This window comes from Gossypium hirsutum, chromosome D03 (assembly GCF_007990345.1).
Source record: "Gossypium hirsutum isolate 1008001.06 chromosome D03, Gossypium_hirsutum_v2.1, whole genome shotgun sequence".
Taxonomy (NCBI): Eukaryota; Viridiplantae; Streptophyta; class Magnoliopsida; order Malvales; family Malvaceae; genus Gossypium; species Gossypium hirsutum.
Window position 1 is genome coordinate 3481205 of NC_053439.1, and position 17435 is coordinate 3498639.

Genomic DNA, 17435 nt, shown 5'->3' on the forward strand with positions numbered 1-17435 from the left:
TTGCCTAAAATTATACCCTCAATCATTTAACATCACAAAGACTTTTTTTGGCTAAAATTATACCCTCAATCATTTAACATCTCCTTTTCTTATCTGCTAAATTCGATTTAATAAAAATAATTAAAAAATTTGAATGACAAAAATATGAACTTTTAAAACCTAAATGATTATTGGAAAAAAATAATTAACAAAGAAATTTATATTTTAATATAATGATAAAATTGTACTTTAATTCCTCTAGTAATTCATAATTCATATCTAACTTTCTTTAAAATAATTTTCTAACTTCGTCCATGCTTCAGCATATACAGGGGCAGAATCACCTTTAATTCTTTTATAATTTTAAAAAATTTAAATTAGTATATGGTAAAATTACACTTTGCCTCTCAAGAATGAGAACAAAATTAGTATATAAACTATTAAGATGATAAAATTTTACTTTTACTATTATAAAAATATACAATTTTATTCCGACCCCTCAATTTCTCTGGATTTTGATTGATTTCCATTAGTTGCCACTAAATTGTACTAATGTAGAGTTGAATTTTATTCCAAAAAAGCTACTAATGGTATCAATTCAATACAATATATATATATAAAGTTTAATGATTTCGATATACCGTTTGCACAATCAACACGTTTGGTCTAAATAATTATGAAAAAGTTGTAAACTCATCATTGAATACAAGTATCATGAACATTAAAATATTTATCTATTTCTATTATTAAAAACTGACATGATTAATAATAAAATAATAAAATAGTTACAAGTGACATGCCACGTGTACCTCACTCTAATGTACATTAACCAGTTTTTAACAATAGAAATGGATGCATATTTTAACAGAAGGACTAGTCTGCTGTTTGATTTAATGCATAAAGACTAACTTACCCAATTTTAATAGAAGGGGCAAAATAAAATCTGACTCTCAGTACAAACAAGACTCCTGTTACTTTTACCTATTGAGAAACAATGGAATTGAAAAAGAAAGTTGGAAGTTCAAATTCAATGGGATAGAAACCTTGAAAGGACAGTGGATAGTTCTCTTTGATCTATATAACAAGTGATATAACAAAAACAGTAATTTAGTTTGATTATTATAAAACCCTGGAAAGAATCTTACAGTACAATAAATAGTTGTTCAAGAATATCAACTTGCAATTCTACTGAGTTGAGTAACTAGCTCCTTATCTGTAGAGTTTTTTAAATGTTTGATGATTTCGTCGACATACGGAGCTTCTAAGCGAATCCTTCTTCTAAGCATTAACCTAGCAAGCTTCACAGCTTCAACTGAATGGCTTTGCCGACACAAGCCAACCAAAAGAATAGAATAGATGTCAGTGTCGATGGATGAAATGTATTGCATCCGCTCGATTTCATTGTATAAGCAAAAACCATCTAGCACTCGTCCCTCATGACAGATCTCCCTAATCATGGTACTACAAGCAATGCCACTAGGTTTAGCCCCACTTACTAACATTTTCCTAAAGAGCTTCTCTGCCTCATTGAGTCTATTAATCCTAATCAAAGCCAATACAAGAGAACTGTAGCAATCACTATTGGAAACACCACGTCCGGCAACTCTATCGATCAACTTATATGCTTCTTCGACATGTCCCTTGGTGCAAAGACCCGTGATCAAAGTAATAACAGTTATACGGTTAGGAACACACTGGCAAGCTTCCATTCTATCCAAAATCCTCAATGCCTCTATTGTTTGACCCTTCTCACAAAAGCTTTTAATCATAGATGTATATGTGATTACATTTGGACTACAATTCCCACCTGCTTTCTCCATCTCCCCTAATAATTCCAATGCCTTTTCCGTACTCCTGTACTTACAAATACCCTCGAGAAGCACGGAATAAGTCACAGCATTTGGAGAAAACCCTTGCCCCTTCATAGCCTGAAACAACTCACAAGCCTCCTCCAATCTACCAGCATTACAGAACCCCTTGATCATTGCAAAATAAGTCATCATATCGGGATAAAGATCAATCAAGCCAATCTCTTTCATCAATTTATGAGCCATATCCATATCCCCTTTCTCACAAAGCAGCCTGATAACCACATTATAAGCAGTAGTATCCGGACGTAAATTAAATTCAGGCATTTTCCTCAATAGCAACAAAGCTTCATCGGCAATATTAGCTTCTTTACACAAATTCAAAACAACCTTAAACATTTTAAGGTTAACTGAACACTTTTCCATCCTGTAAGCTTTGATAACATCCAAAACAAGAAATGGGTTTTGCTTAATTTTCAAAAATCCAGCAGCTTTGTTGTACATATAAGAACTATACCTACAATTTGATTGAAGACCTGCCCATATGAAAAACCTTAAACCTATTTGAGATAGAGATATATCAAAAGAACATCTTTTTAACACCTCACAAACACAGTTTGGGTCCAATTTGGCATTGACTAAAGCTAAGGTTTTCTCTATATTGCTTTGGTTTTTCTCTAAAAGAGTGAAAAATTTGTCGGCAGAGGAGACCGATCTGAATTGAAGATTGAAAATTTTGCTTTGTTTAGTGTGAATTGAAAGTGAAATCAATCTAGAGAGTGAAGCAATTGGCATTGCTTTGTGGGGGAATTTAGTGTCTTTGCAAGAGTTGAGGTTGAACAAAACAATGAGGTAAAATCTTACGAGATTGTTTCCGAATGAAGTTGGATAAGTTTTGGCAAGAATGAGGCCAGGTGTACCGAGTTGTTCGAATGTGGCCCAGTACGGTGGCATCAACTCATAGCCAGGCAACCATAACCTCATATATGGCCCTGCATTATAACGATAGAGCATTAAGGTAACTCACAATTACGTATGATTTTCATTTTATTAAAAACATAACAGTATCAAGCATATATCCGTATTTGATGTTCAAATATGAGTCCGGTGTGTAAAAGCGGAAACACGACATTTCCTAAAAATTATTACCATATTAGCACAAGTCAGTGATGGCTAAGCTTCTATTACATTGAAAGATTGTTAAATCGAAACCTGCAGTTTTAACACATTAACTTCATCAAAGTGGAAAAGCAAAACCGAATTTTATAAAAATTATAATCGGAAACGAAATTCACTTTGACGGAAACCGGAATAACAACTGAGTTTAGTCGGTCGGTCCCGTCGGTTAATCATACCGAAAAAATATCATGAAAAAAGCTGTTTTTTTTAATTTACACAAACCATAATGAAAGTAAATTTGTAGTAAATAATTGAATTTCTCATAATTGATCGCAACAAAAAACTCAATTTACAACCATAATTAATTGGAAAGCTAATCGAAAGTCATAAGCTACCTGTTTCATTTGGCTACTACTTCAAAGGACTACCATAGAATTTCGAAATGGGCCAAAACTAATTTTAGGGTAAAAGAAAAGTAGGCGATGAGCAAGACGACAAAGTTGAACATCAATAGATTAAATAGTTTTAAAATAAAGATTGAACAGCTATATACAGTAGATTAAATGTGGCAAAAGCCAAAAATAACTTACAGTGGCCGGTGACGAGGCGTTTTCCGATGAGCAAGGCGGCAACCGAGGTCCGAGAAAGGTTGAAGGCGATGAGCTGTTACCCACCGGCGTTGGGTTTGCTGGTTCAGTTCAAGGCTGTTCACCATAGATTTAGGCTTTTATTTTTAATTCGTTTAATTTTTTTCTTTTTTAAATGGATTAAAATTTGTATTTGGGTTTTTTAGTTTTTAGAATTTGTATTGGGCTTTAATTTTTATAGCTTGGATCTTGTGTATAATGACTTTATTTGGGGATTGGAAAATGAGTATGATATTTATATTTTAAAAATATATAAAATTAATAAGTTATATTAATTCGAATTAGATTTTAAAATCGATTGACTTAAAATAATTGAATTAGTCTCTCAAATCGATCTGAAATTAAAATTGATTTAATTGAATTAAGTGAATCAAATTTAATCGATTAATTCGATTTTAACCAAGTTTTCATCATCTTTAAATTAAGTGAAAGTATATATGTAAAAATGTATACTATATTTCAAACACATAAAAGAGTTGGTATTACGAGTCAACTGGACGCTAACTTAAGTGAAAATACCCTTACTTTACAAAGTAAATTGTATTATTTTAAGGATGTTTTTGTCTTTCTACATCTTTTATATAGAAAAATGTATACATATAATAAGACTTTAACTTGTGTATTTATAGTTTCAACATTTATACTTTACAATTCAACCAAAGTCTCATTTACTATATTAATTAATTATAAATATATTTATCATATAATATTATGTTTTTCGTCTACGTGGTTGTGTCATAATCTAGTAATAATAGTAAATAAAGTTTATGCAATTTAGGTTAAGTGAGTCACGGTACACCCATCTCTTTACGCGCATTTCATTTTTATCCCAAAGCTTTAAACTCACCATGCAGTCCTAGTCGTTCGCCGCAATACTTCGCTTTTCTTCAGTGGTTTCTGGCATTGATTTTGGTTTCAATATGTTCCCCTTAATCTCCTATCTACTATTCTAGGATTATATTCCAACATCATTGGTTTTCTCTAATCTAAACTCAAAGTTTTGGTTGGCGTGCTTTCGGTCTCCCTCGCACACTGTTAACCACAACTCAAATCTTATAGTAGTCACTTTGAGCTTTCCAAATCTAGTTTGACTAAACTTGGGTCAATGAAGCATTTCACCAACGCCATTCACTGCTCGACCTTCTCATGAAGCCAACGACTTGTTCCTTCTGTTCTCATGAATTGTAGGTTTTATGTTTTCCCTAATTTTTATTCCTTGTTGGATTGGATTGTGTCACGGGTCAAGACTTTAGCTCCGATCATGTGTGACTTTAGATTCGACTAAGTCAGCCTTTAGTCCTCGCTTGGGAGAGATTTTAGCACACTTAGGGAACTTCGATAGAACAAGAGAATGTGGGAGAATGTGGAAGTATTCTTATTAACTCTCAAAGTTAGCTTGTACAAATGAGGGAGGAGAGCCTCTCCTTATATAAGTAAGCCCCATTCAATCCAACGGTTACAATTGATTACAATAAATGGTCAATATCACATTCTAGAACTTTCCCACTTAACTCCATTAAATTCTATACATGAACGGATTGTTCTAGAGCTTCCAAAAATATTCTACATGGTTCTAAAGTCTTTCGGGGCACTTCGGGAATCTTGTGGCTCAATAGTCTCGTGTTTGCTCGATTTCGGGCTTGATAAGGCCTTGCTCACTCACGAATCATGACACTCGGATTAGTTGCCTTGCTTTGTCTCTATTTTTTTTTCAATTGCAAAATAGGAAATCAAGAAAACTACTAGGTTTGTGCTAGGGAATTTGCTTCAAGGATAGGCATTTCAACCCTTAAGGTTCTTTTGGAAGGGTAAGGATGAAGGTAAAAATGGGCTAGACTGTGTTAACCAAAGGTTTCAAAGAATTTGACATTCAAGATTGTTATATCGCTACCTCGGCTTGGGCATGTGGTAACATGAGAAGCGATTGAGGAAACACACATGGATGGCCTTCCACCTTATATCGTCCATATGATTTCTCAATGACCAATCACCTGCATGCTTCGTACTACCCAGGGGAAAGATCATCTATCCTTAACCACTCGATTGGACCCTTCGTTAAGCCACCCGCTATTAGCTAGTGCACTCTCCTTAAGAGGAGACCTTTGAGTGGTGTAATTGGACAGGAGACCTCCTACCTATAAATACCACAAGATACAACATAAAAGGGATATTCTTCTTCCTTCTCATAAACCCTAAATAACATACTAAGCCCTTAGCCTCCTCTTATTCCCTCACTTTTCCAACTCTTCACTTGTTTAGATTAACCAACCTCCTTCGCTCCACCACCTTCTCCACCATATTTCCTCGTTTGTTGATATATTGTATCAACAAATATATTTAAAATAAATAAAATATATAAATATATGAAGTTTGTTAAGTTGATTAGTTCAATTATGAATATTAATAACCTTAAACTGACTAACTTAATCAAAAGCATGTGCCAACTAATTTAATAAAATACACAAACCCGATATCGGTTTAACCGAATGAACCAATTAAATCAATAATATTCGATTTTTGCTTACCCTATGTATCCAAAGAGAAAAGAAAATTGATTTTCATCCAAATTTTTTATTCGCTCTGCCTACCATGCGGTGAAGGTTGAACTATAGAAAGAAAAAAAAAACCCATGCCCTTTCCAATTTCAAAATCGAAAATTTTTCAATCAAAGTATCATAAAAGCTCATGTAGTAGAAGTTAAATTGTGTTTTGTCCCTTTTACTTAAAAAATTAAAAAATTAGTCTCTATATATTAGGGCAAGGAACAAATTGGTCCTTTTAGCTAAAAAGTTCATCAATTTTTAACAATAGAAATGGATAAAATTTTTAACAGAGGACTAATTGACTCTTTAATCTAATATAGATTAATTTGGTTCTACTACAGGGTCATCCACGATACATTTACCAAAAATTTTCTCATATCACATAGGTTTCTTTTTGGTTTATATCACAAGTGTCCTTATTCGATATGAGATTAGTTTCGCTCGGGTTAAGAATGGATTCGAATAAAGCCCTCTCAATAATGAGAATTCTAAAAATCAAACTTAACCTAAATTACCGATGGAAAAATCCACTCTTTCCAAGCACTTGTTAATACGGTTTAACAATATATTTAGACAAAAATAATAATAATTGAAATAATCTACATTCTTCTTATGATACATCTGTGATTTCATATCCGTTTTGTAAGAACTGGTTGGCGTTTATGGTGTTTGGTTGCTGTTTTTTGTTTCATAGTTGTCTTCTTTCTTTGTATATGTACTGAATTACGGCTTTTTCCTCTTCTCAAATGCTCCTTTCAATACTGTCATCCCACCCTATCTTTCAAATTCTATTGCCTTTCGTTCTCTATCTTCTATTATATATAGTAACTTGTCTCTGTTTCCCAAATCTTTGTTGGCCATTGTAGCTTAAACAAAAGCTCAACACCCGAGGTTTTAAGAAAAAAGGTTTGTTTTCCTTTTCTGCCTTCTCTTTTTTAGTAACTTGTCTCTGTTTCCCAAATCTTTGTTGGCCATTGTAGCTTAAACAAAAGCTCAACACCCGAGGTTTTAAGAAAAAAGGTTTGTTTTCCTTTTCTGCCTTCTCTTTTTTCCTTTTTGTCATTCGCTTCTGCATTAACTTACTTGTCCTTCGATCGTTACATCATTTCAACAGACTGTGATATATCGCCCGCCCTTATAATATTATTACCACTCTCCTCTTCCGTTATAAAAAGTATCCAAATTTTGCCATCGTTTTCTTCATCAAAATGAGCCATAGTTTCATATTTTCCCTTCTTTTTCTCTTGATTTTAAGCTCAACCCAACTGAGATACAAAGCTGAAGGTAACTGTTAATCATCTTTTTCATTAGGCAATTTTTTCTTGCTTGCTTACTTTTGTTTCTGCAGGTAGATCAATACCAAAATCCGATGAAGAAAAGGCGAGGTTAAGAGCACAGATAGGATCAAGGCCACCAAGGTGTGAGAGAAGGTGCAATTCATGCGACCATTGTGAAGCCATTCAAGTGCCTACCAATCCTCAAATCTCCCATGTTGCTTATGCAAGAGGTGATGGAAGCTCTTACTACAAACCCATGAGTTGGAAATGCAAATGTGGCAACTTCATCTTCAACCCTTAGCTCATAAATACATATATATTTTAGGTTCTTAAATACCCATTTTTGAACCATGTAAGTATTTTTTTTTTTTGCTTGTGAGAACATATTAGAACTCCATTGTGAAATTTCTTGATTATCTGAATCTTTAAAAAGAAAATGAATCTATAGTACTTGCTGTTGCTGTGGGGCGTGTATTTGTACTGGTATATACGTACTAAGATACGATTTCTTGGGCAAATCGTTATGACGTTGGGAGGAAGGGGGGGTCTAGAAATTAGTGTAAAGTATTTACTTAAAAAGTAGACAATGATTTTTGAGTTGGTATAGTTTCACCATACACGCCATCGTGTCTGGTTTTGGTGTCAACTATTGTCGAAAAATGCGATAGGAATTGAAGTGATCAGAGAGGGTAAAGGAAAAAGCTTAAACTGTTCTTTTAATGGCAGATTCCAGTTGTTTTTTCTTCTTATTGCCTCTCTTCGTTGCTTACTTGGCGTGTAAGGAATTACATAGTAACGATTCCGTTTTCCTTGAAAACTTACTTGAACAGTCAGCTCGCCTGGTTTTGTTAACATGACAAAACATACATGGGTCTAAAACCAAAACAACTTTTAGGATTTAATCTAATTGTCTGAATTGATTATCAAGATTGCTCCGTTGGTTTATTTCATTGTTTCATAAATATTTAAATTAGATTAAGTGCAATTTTCAGTAAAATAAACCAATCCATTTAATCAACTTTTCTATTTTTTTAAAATATGTTTATAATATATAATTTTTTTGGGTAAATAAAGGTAGTAGACACTATTATAAATAACAATCCCTCTAAATCATCATGTATTAACTCCAAAACATGATCAGTTAGTTACAAGAATTTGTAAAAACTTAGCTCTCATCTAAGGACTTATTTAAGTATCCGCAACCTTATTACCTTCTCTGTTGACATGTTGTATCTTCACTTCCCATTGGTTTTGAATCAGTTGTTTAACATCTCAAGCCACTGCATACTAAGGTACATCTTACGTAGAGTTCTGCAACATTTGGATAGCATCTAAGTTGTCCATCTCGAGAATCACCTTCCTAATACCCATACTCCAAGTTTGTCGTAGACTATTATAAGCTTCCCACAGCTCAACTTCTACAATTGAGCATATATCAATCTTTTGGACAAATCTTATCTTCCATTGTCTCGTATCATCTCTAATAATATATAATTTTTTAACTAAACTTTTATTGCTATTTTTATATCTCTTCTAATCATATTTGGAAGGAAATATCAAGAAGAAAATCAGCTCAATTTACTTAACCCGCCTAAGAATGAATGTTGAGCTTAGATAAATTAAGAACTAAATTAATCTTACAAAATTAATGAATTATGAATACGAGTTGAATAGTTTAAGGTATGTTAGACATTATTTTTAGGAATATTTATTTATATTTTATAAGATTTAACAAGTTTTTCTATCAATATATTACACGCGGAATAAATATCTGAGTCCAATTCTTATGCATGCAAATTCATCATCTAAACTCCTAATGATGTACAATGACTTGTAAATAAGGGTGTCAAAGTTTTCTTTAAGTAACGTGAAATTTTGTTTTTACAATTAATCTACCTATGAGATTAGCTAGTTAAATCGATTTGTTTTCATTTTTCAACTAGACAGATAAAGGTCTTTGCCACCTTAAAAATGAAAATTTGTGATTTAATCCCTCTGTAAATGATAAATTATAAAATTACATTTTAAATTTAAAATGAAAAAAGATCTATTTAATTCCTTTAAAAATGATGAAATCTTAAGTTAATACATTATAAAAATTATAATTCGATTCTAACACCTAATAAGTTTCTAGATATGACCATATACCCCAACCATTAAATTGGTCTTTCACAAATTCTCGTAGATAAAATAATATTGCAGAAACCATATTAACCAATTATTATAAACACAAATCAAGCAAAAGGAGTAGCTTAAGTTAAGACCCATCAAAAACAACGTTTTGGATCCAATAGAGAGGAGTAAAAATCCTCAACAAAATATACTAAAGAAAAAATAAACAATAGAGGGCTGTTTCTATACAAGAGGAAATGAAAGATAGAAGAGAGAAAAAAAAAAGGAACCAATCAATCATGGTGATGATGAAGAAGAGCTGAGGATAAGAGTTGATGGGATATTTCATTATCATATTGTATGATTATTTTTTCCATCTATGGGTTTTTTTTTAAAAAAAACTTTGTTTTACGAAGTGAAATTCGCTATACTACAAAATTCATGCATAGATCTTTCACGTAGACATGACTAAACAAAGGGTTTTCCTTGCATATAGGTACGATTTTCTTTGTTTTTTTGGGGGGGGGGGAGGGGGGTTAAAATCAATCATATAAACAGTGGGAGCAAAGGAAAATATACTGAATGACAGTAGCTAATGGATAGGCAGACAAGGTGCTGTTGCAGCAAACAAGTAATGGGGTCAATACCTATATGGGTGCTCTTTGTTGGCTCAAGTTTGGACAGTAAACATATACGTTTGTACATGTAAATTTTGGAAATCTATTATTCTATTTTTAGGTCAATTGTAGCATACATCTAGAATATTGAATTGGTTTTCAATTATATTTGAGTTTTTTTTTTAATTACAAGAGGAGGGCAAAGTCTTAACAGGAACACGTTTTAAACTCAGGCCATGCTTGAGGTGATGAACACTCTGATCATCAGGCCAATACACGGGATAAGTTTAAATGTTGAATGTTAATTTGAATTTAACATGAATTATAGGGTTTAAATTTTGATTAATGGGGAGTCAACAATGGGTATTAATAATTGATCTCTTATGTTGTTGTCATCCATATATTTTAAATATGCTTCACATTAAATCAAAACTAATATTTAATGCCTGAGCTAAATGGCTTACTTGATGTGATACTAATATTTTAAAGATTCAATTAAAACTTTTTACAATTTATGAACTAATTTAAAATATGGATCGCTAATGTCTTCATTAGATGGAGATAGATTGAAGATTAGTTCTAAACTTCAGGTTTATAATAGAGTTTATGTTCTGGGATAATCTCTGATGTTTAAGTCAATGGAAGAATGACGATGAAAGTTTGAAATAATGTTGTTAAGTGTATATGTAGTGGTAAACATGTTTCTTCTTTATCCTTGAGCCCCTAGCTGTGTCTATAGTCATTGTTCTTGAAGACAAACGAAGATTATATTTAACTCTTTGTTGAAGATTATAATTAGTTGAAGTATGCGTCCTTAATTGGATAAGATTATATTTTTAACTCTTTGTTGGGTACATGCAACTTAGTCATCACATCGCACATATATATGCACTTGAGAGATATGGGGCCTTCCAAGCTATTGTTTGTGAGAGCTCGAGGCTTTAGCTCTCGACTAATATAACTAACGTTATAATTTGAGGATCACCGATGAATTAATCATTTACTTTTTTCAAATTTATTAAAATATTATTTTATAAAATAATTATTTCCATCCATTATATATTGATTTAAATCATGAGTTAATGTCACCTTTGACCCATAAACAATAATAATCACACGATTAATTCTGATAATTACGTCTATAATTGTGATGTATAAACATAATGTGATATTCTTTATGGCAATTTAAATTCCTAAGATGAAGTGACAAATGACATATTTCCATAACATAGAGAAAAATACTGACGGTACAATATGCAAATTCCAGTGGCAAACTTTGCATCAATTATTATATGACTATATTTTTGGTACAAATAAAATTTATATTACATTTTAAAAAATTCACAGAAATCCAATTCTCAATATACGATAATGGTTTTTTTTTTTTTAAACCTAGATTATTCACTACATTTAGTAAGGCTTAATTTTTTTACAGTAAATATTCTCCGAATAAGTAAATGAATAATCATAAAAATTGTGACCTTTTATTCCTTGTCGATTAAAATAAATTTATTTAATTAAAATGGTAATATAAATTTAGATTAAGGAATAACTTACAAGGATGATCTTAAAAATTAAGGTTTTTAGATATAAATAAATTTTGTCACATCATCAAATTTTAATGTTATATACACTCATCTATAGAACAATTATTTTATGGACCATTCTCAGTACCACATGATTCATGGTCCATTTCCAATTATTTAACAATATTTTAACAAATTTTTCCATGTCATTGACACATAATTTTGGTAATTTTTTACATTGAATCTAGATTCCTGAACCCTGATGTAATAACCCGATTTTAGGCCTAGTCGGAACAGTGGTTTCGGGACCACAAATCCGACGAGAAAAAAAAATATAATGGCCTGAATTTTCAGAGGTGTCGGAACGGTGATTTGAGATCACAAAATTCGACAAATGGGTAGAAAATATTATTAATTTAGTAAGTATAAGTTAAATGTGAAGTTAGGAAAATTTTTGAAATAGTGAATAGTGCACTAGAAATAAATATTAAAATAATTAGAATCGAAATGAGGTATCAAGACCTCGGGGATTTTAAACCGAGCCATAAATATTTTTATAAATATTTATGGAGTGTCAAAAAGTTAGTATTAAAGTTTCGTTAAGAAATTTTAAAGTTCTGATAATTAATTGAACAAAAAGGACTAAATTGTAACAAATGCAAAATTTTGGGAAATGATTAAATAGCTTAAATGATAAAAGGAAGAGGGCTTAAAAGGAAAATAGACCCAAGGTCTATTTGGGCTGGACGGCAAAGGCATGAAATCAGCAAGAAAGTAAGAAGAATTAAGGGCAAAATTGGAATATTGTAAAATTTGCTTAATAAAGTTAGGACCAAAGTGGAATTATCTAGATTTCTCTTCATTTTTCTGAATTCTCATCAGCTAAAACACCATGGAAGGGCTTCTTCAAGCTGGTTCTTCATATTTTTATTACAAGTAAGTTCAATTCTTGACTATTTCTTGAAATTTTTGTATTTTTATGACTTTTACAACTAGGCCCACTTGTTAAATTCATTAGTTTTTGATTTTATGAAAGAAGTTGAAAGTTGATATGAATATGTGCTGGAATTATATGATGATTTATCATGAAATTAGAGCTTTAAATTGTTCATATGCTGATTTTATTGAAAGAATTGAATAGAAAGTGAATGTTTGGGACCTAATAGTAAAAGAGTTTGAAGATAGAGTTATATGTGGAAATTCTGAATTTCAGTAGTTGTGTAACAACTTATAATGTCTAGGTAAAGTATTAATTGAGAAATTATATTAATTGAGGGGTTAATTGAGAAAGGACCGAATTGTATAAACTGTGAAATTTGGGGCAAAATGGAAATCAACATTTTGCACTAAAGCAGTTTTGGACAGCAGCAGTAGTGTAACTTTGAAAAATCACCAAAAATTGTAGAGATTGAATTAGAGGATGAATAAAATATGAAACTAAAGCTTATTGAGTCTAGTTTCTTATAAAAGAAACGATGTGAGCAATAGAATTGTAAATCATGAGATATAATAGATTTTGTGAGACAAGGTCAGAATGAATTCGGGTTCCCCTGTTCTGACTTTGGAAAATCATTAAAAATTGTAAAAAAATAATTATGAGTTATAATTTATATGTTTAGAATCCTTAATGAGTCTATTTTTATAAGAAAAAACAAAAACATCATCCGAGTTCTGTACAATGAGATAATTAATTTTTAGTGATGAGTGGTCGGAACTGTCAGACAGCGAAACAGGGGAAAATTTAAAGAATAAACTGTACTATTTGGCTGAACCAAAAATTCTGAAAATTTTATGGTATGAAGATATGTGAGTCTAGTTTCAGGGAAAATTAACGGATCTTAATTTGGAGCTCTGTAGCTCCGGATAAAAATAATTTAGTGACTCTGACTCGGATAAACAGTTTTGAATATACATGTGAGTGAATAGTAAAATTATAGCTAATGTTGTTTAAGTGTGTTATACACATTAAGGATGTGGAATGGAGAGGAGGAGGAGGAAAATTGGGAAATATTTGAATGATTTGTGTATAATTGGTCATGGTTTAAGCTCATGTGTGAAAATAAAAGTTTCATAGTATGTGTGTATGGTATATTCGGTATATGATTTGGCATGAAATAATGTCATGAATGGTTTATGAATTAACACATGTTGGTAAGCCTGGTACATGAATAAATGTTGTGCTCATCCATGCTTATAATGCTTATGCTATACGTGTATTTGGCTAACATATTTGGTGTATATGCTTAGACTTTGGCCAAGTAGTGGCTAGATTATGCCACGTTAAATTTATAAGTTATGCATTGAAATGGTTTATCGTGTGGTTAGTTCCAAAAGAGTCATGTTTAAATACACTAGCTTGCAACTATGGTTGAATGATATGCTTATATCTTGTGTGATGTGCATAGAAACAAGTGTGGAAAGATAATGAAATAATAAGTTCATATGGCTGAAATTTAATGATTAAATGTTAATTTCATGAATTATACAATGTATGATGAAATGTACTCATTTTTGAAATGAGAGTAAAATAAAAATGCGAAAATCGAATAAATGATCAAATTAAGCGGAACGCCGGATTTGAGTACTTCTAATCAAGAGATAAAGTGATAAGTGGTAGCTTTAGCTACACTTATCTGATCAAGTGAAAAAGTGATAAGTGCTACACTTATCTGATCAAGAGACAAAGTGATAACTGATAGCTTTAGCTACACTTATCTGATCAAGTGAAAAAGTGATAAGTGCTATACTTATCTGATCAAGTGAAAAAGTGATAAATGCTATACTTATCTGATCAAGTGACAAAGTGATAAGTGTTAGCCTTAGCTACACTTATCTGATCAAGTGAGAAAGTGATAAGTGGTAGCCTTAGTTACACTTATCTGATCAAGTGACAAAGTGATAAGTGTTAGCCTTAGCTACACTTATCTGATCAAGTGACAAAGTGATAAGTGGTAGTCTAGCTACACTTATCTGATCAGGGACAAGTGATAAGTGATCATACGTAATACCATAGTTATACTATGGCAAAGTGAAAGTGAAGTACTCAATTTTCCGTAACCGTTCCCTAATTTGATTAAGGATGGTAAGTGACAAATGGACCCAAAAGAATTAAAGTAAATAGATAAGTGGTAGTGTATTTATATCAGGACGATGTTGTTATGTAATAGCCCGATTTTAGGCTTAGTCGGAACAGTGGTTTCGGGACCACAAATCCGACGGAAAAAAAAAAATGTAATGGCTTGAATTTTCAGAGGTGTCGGAACGGTGATTCGAGATCACTAAATTCGACAAATGGGTAGAAAATATTATTAATTTAGTAAGTATAAGTTAAATATGAAGTTAGGAAAATTTTTGAAATAGTGAATAGTGCACTAGAAATAAATATTAAAATAATTAGAATCGAAATGAGGTATCAAGACCTCGGGGATTTTAAACTAAGCCATAAATATTTTTATAAATATTTATGGAGTGTTAAAAAGTTAGTATTAAAGTTTCGTTAAGAAATTTTAAAGTTCCGATAATTAATTGAACAAAAAGGACTAAATTGTAACAAATGCAAAATTTTGGGAAATGATTAAATAGCTTAAATGATAAAAGGAAGAGGGCTTAAAAGGCAAATAGACCTAAGGTCTATTTGGGCTGGACGGCAGAGGCATGAAATCAGCAAGAAAGTAAGGAGAATTAAGGGCAAAATTGGAAAATTGCAAATTTTGCTTAATAAAGTTAGGACCCAAGTGGAATTATCCAGATTTCTCTCCATTTTTCTGAATTCTCATCAGCTAAAACACCATGGAAGGGCTTCTTCAAGCTGGTTCTTCATATTTTTATTACAAGTAAGTTCAATTCTTGACTATTTCTTGAAATTTTTGTATTTTTATGACTTTTACAACTAGGCCCACTTGTTAAATCCATTAGTTTTTGATTTTATGAAAGAAGTTGAAAGTTGATATGAATATGTGCTGGAAGTATATGATGATTTAGCATGAAATTAGAGCTTTAAATTGTTCATATGCTGATTTTATTGAAAGAATTGAATAGAAAGTGAATGTTTGGGACCTAATAGTAAAAGAGTTTGAAGATAGAGTTATATGTGGAAATTCTGAATTTCAATAGTTGTGTAACAACTTATAATGTCTAGTAAAGTACTAATTGAGAAAATTAGATTAATTGAGGGGTTAATTGAGAAAGGACCGAATTGTATAAACTGTGAAATTTGGGGCAAAATGGAAATCAACATTTTGCACTAAAGCAGTTTTGGACAGCAGCAGTAGTGTAACTTTGAAAAATCACCAAAAATTGTAGAGATTGAATTAGAGGATGAATAAAATATGAAACTAAAGCTTATTGAGTCTAGTTTCTTATAAAAGAAATGATGTGAGCAATGGAATTGTAAATCATGAGATATAATAGATTTTGTGAGATAAGGTCAGAATGAATTCGGGTTCCCCTGTTCTGACTTTGGAAAATCATTAAAAATTGTACAAAAATGATTATGAGTTATAGTTTATATGGTTAGAATCCTTAATGAGTCTATTTTTATAAGAAACAAGCTAAAACATCATCCGAATTCTGTACAATGAGATAATTAATTTTTAGTGAAGAGTGATCGGAACTGTCAGACAGCGAAACAGGGGAAACTTTAAAGAATAAACTGTACTATTTGGCTGAACCAAAAATTATGAAAATTTTATGGTATGAAGATATGTGAGTCTAGTTTCAGGGAAAATTAACAGATCTTAATTTGGAGCTCTGTAGCTCCAGATAAAAATAATTTAGTGACTCTGACTCGGATAAACAACTTTGAATATACATGTTAGTGAATATTGAAATTATGGTTAATGTTGTTTAAGTGTGTTATACACATTAAGGATGTGGAATGGAGAGGAGGAGGAGGAAAATTGGGAAATATATGAATGATTCGTGTATAAATGATCATATGTTTGATTATAACTCATAAACGATGAAATATGAATGATGCTTATTTTTGTGCATTATTGGTCATGGTTTAAGCTCATGTGTGAAAATAAAGTTTCATAGTATGTGTGTATGGTATATTCAGTATATGATTTGGCATGAAATAATACCATGAATGGTTTATGAATTAACACATGTTGGTAAGCCTGATATATGAATAAATGATCAAATTGAGCGGAACGCCGGATTTGAGTACTTCTGATCAAGTGACAAAGTGATAAGTGGTAGCTTTAGCTACACTTATCTGATCAAGTGACAAGTGGAAAGTGATAAGTAATAGCTTCGGCTATACTTATCTGATCAAGTGACAAAGTGATAAGTGATAGCTTCGGCTACACTTATCTGATCAAGTGACAAGTGAAAAGTGATAAGTGATAGCTTCGGCTACACTTATCTGATCAAGTGACAAGTGAAAAGTGATAAGTGATAGCTTTAGCTACACTTATCTGATCAAGAGACAAAGTGATAAGTGGCTACACTTATCTGATCAAGAGACAAAGTGATAAGTGGCTACACTTATCTGATCAAGAAACAAAGTGATAGGTGGCTACACTTATCTGATCAGGGACAAGTGATAAGTGATCATACGTAAGACCATAGTTATACTATGGCAAAGTGAAAGTGAAGTACTCAATTTTCCGTGACCGTTCCCTAATTTGATTAAGGATGGTAAGTGACAAATGGGCCCAAAAGAATTAAAGTAAATGGATAAGTGGTAGTGTATTTATATCAGGACGATGTTGTTATTCAAACTAAAGTGATATTTTCATTGCTAAATTGAGAATTTCATAAATGTGTTATTGAATGGTATAATCAATAAACATTGAGTTAAA

General features: G+C 31.8%; 2 protein-coding genes across 5 annotated transcripts; one reads left to right on the top strand and one right to left on the bottom strand.

The window, feature by feature from the left end:
• Positions 1-1070: 1070 nt before the first annotated feature.
• Positions 1071-3705, bottom strand: LOC107950516 (pentatricopeptide repeat-containing protein At5g47360). Of its 4 annotated transcripts, XM_041089627.1 has the most exons (4): positions 3497-3670; positions 2937-2999; positions 2652-2779; positions 1071-2323 (listed from the first exon to the last, which is right to left on the bottom strand). In XM_041089627.1, exon 4 carries the CDS (start codon positions 2289-2291, stop codon positions 1152-1154), a length of 1140 nt encoding a protein of 379 aa, XP_040945561.1. In that variant the 5' UTR covers positions 2292-2323; positions 2652-2779; positions 2937-2999; positions 3497-3670; the 3' UTR covers positions 1071-1151. The 4 variants fall into 4 exon arrangements, with proteins under 4 accessions (XP_040945561.1, XP_040945562.1, XP_016740865.1 ...); XM_041089628.1 differs by lacking the exon at positions 2937-2999; XM_016885376.2 differs by having other exon boundaries at positions 1071-2779.
• A 3421-nt stretch (positions 3706-7126) lies between these two features.
• LOC107950910 (EPIDERMAL PATTERNING FACTOR-like protein 2) lies at positions 7127-7820 on the top strand. Its single transcript, XM_016885821.2, has 2 exons — positions 7127-7380; positions 7445-7820. The coding sequence occupies exons 1-2, from the start codon at positions 7305-7307 to the stop codon at positions 7672-7674; spliced, it is 306 nt and encodes a 101-aa protein (XP_016741310.1). The 5' UTR covers positions 7127-7304; the 3' UTR covers positions 7675-7820.
• The last annotated feature ends 9615 nt before the right edge of the window (positions 7821-17435 follow it).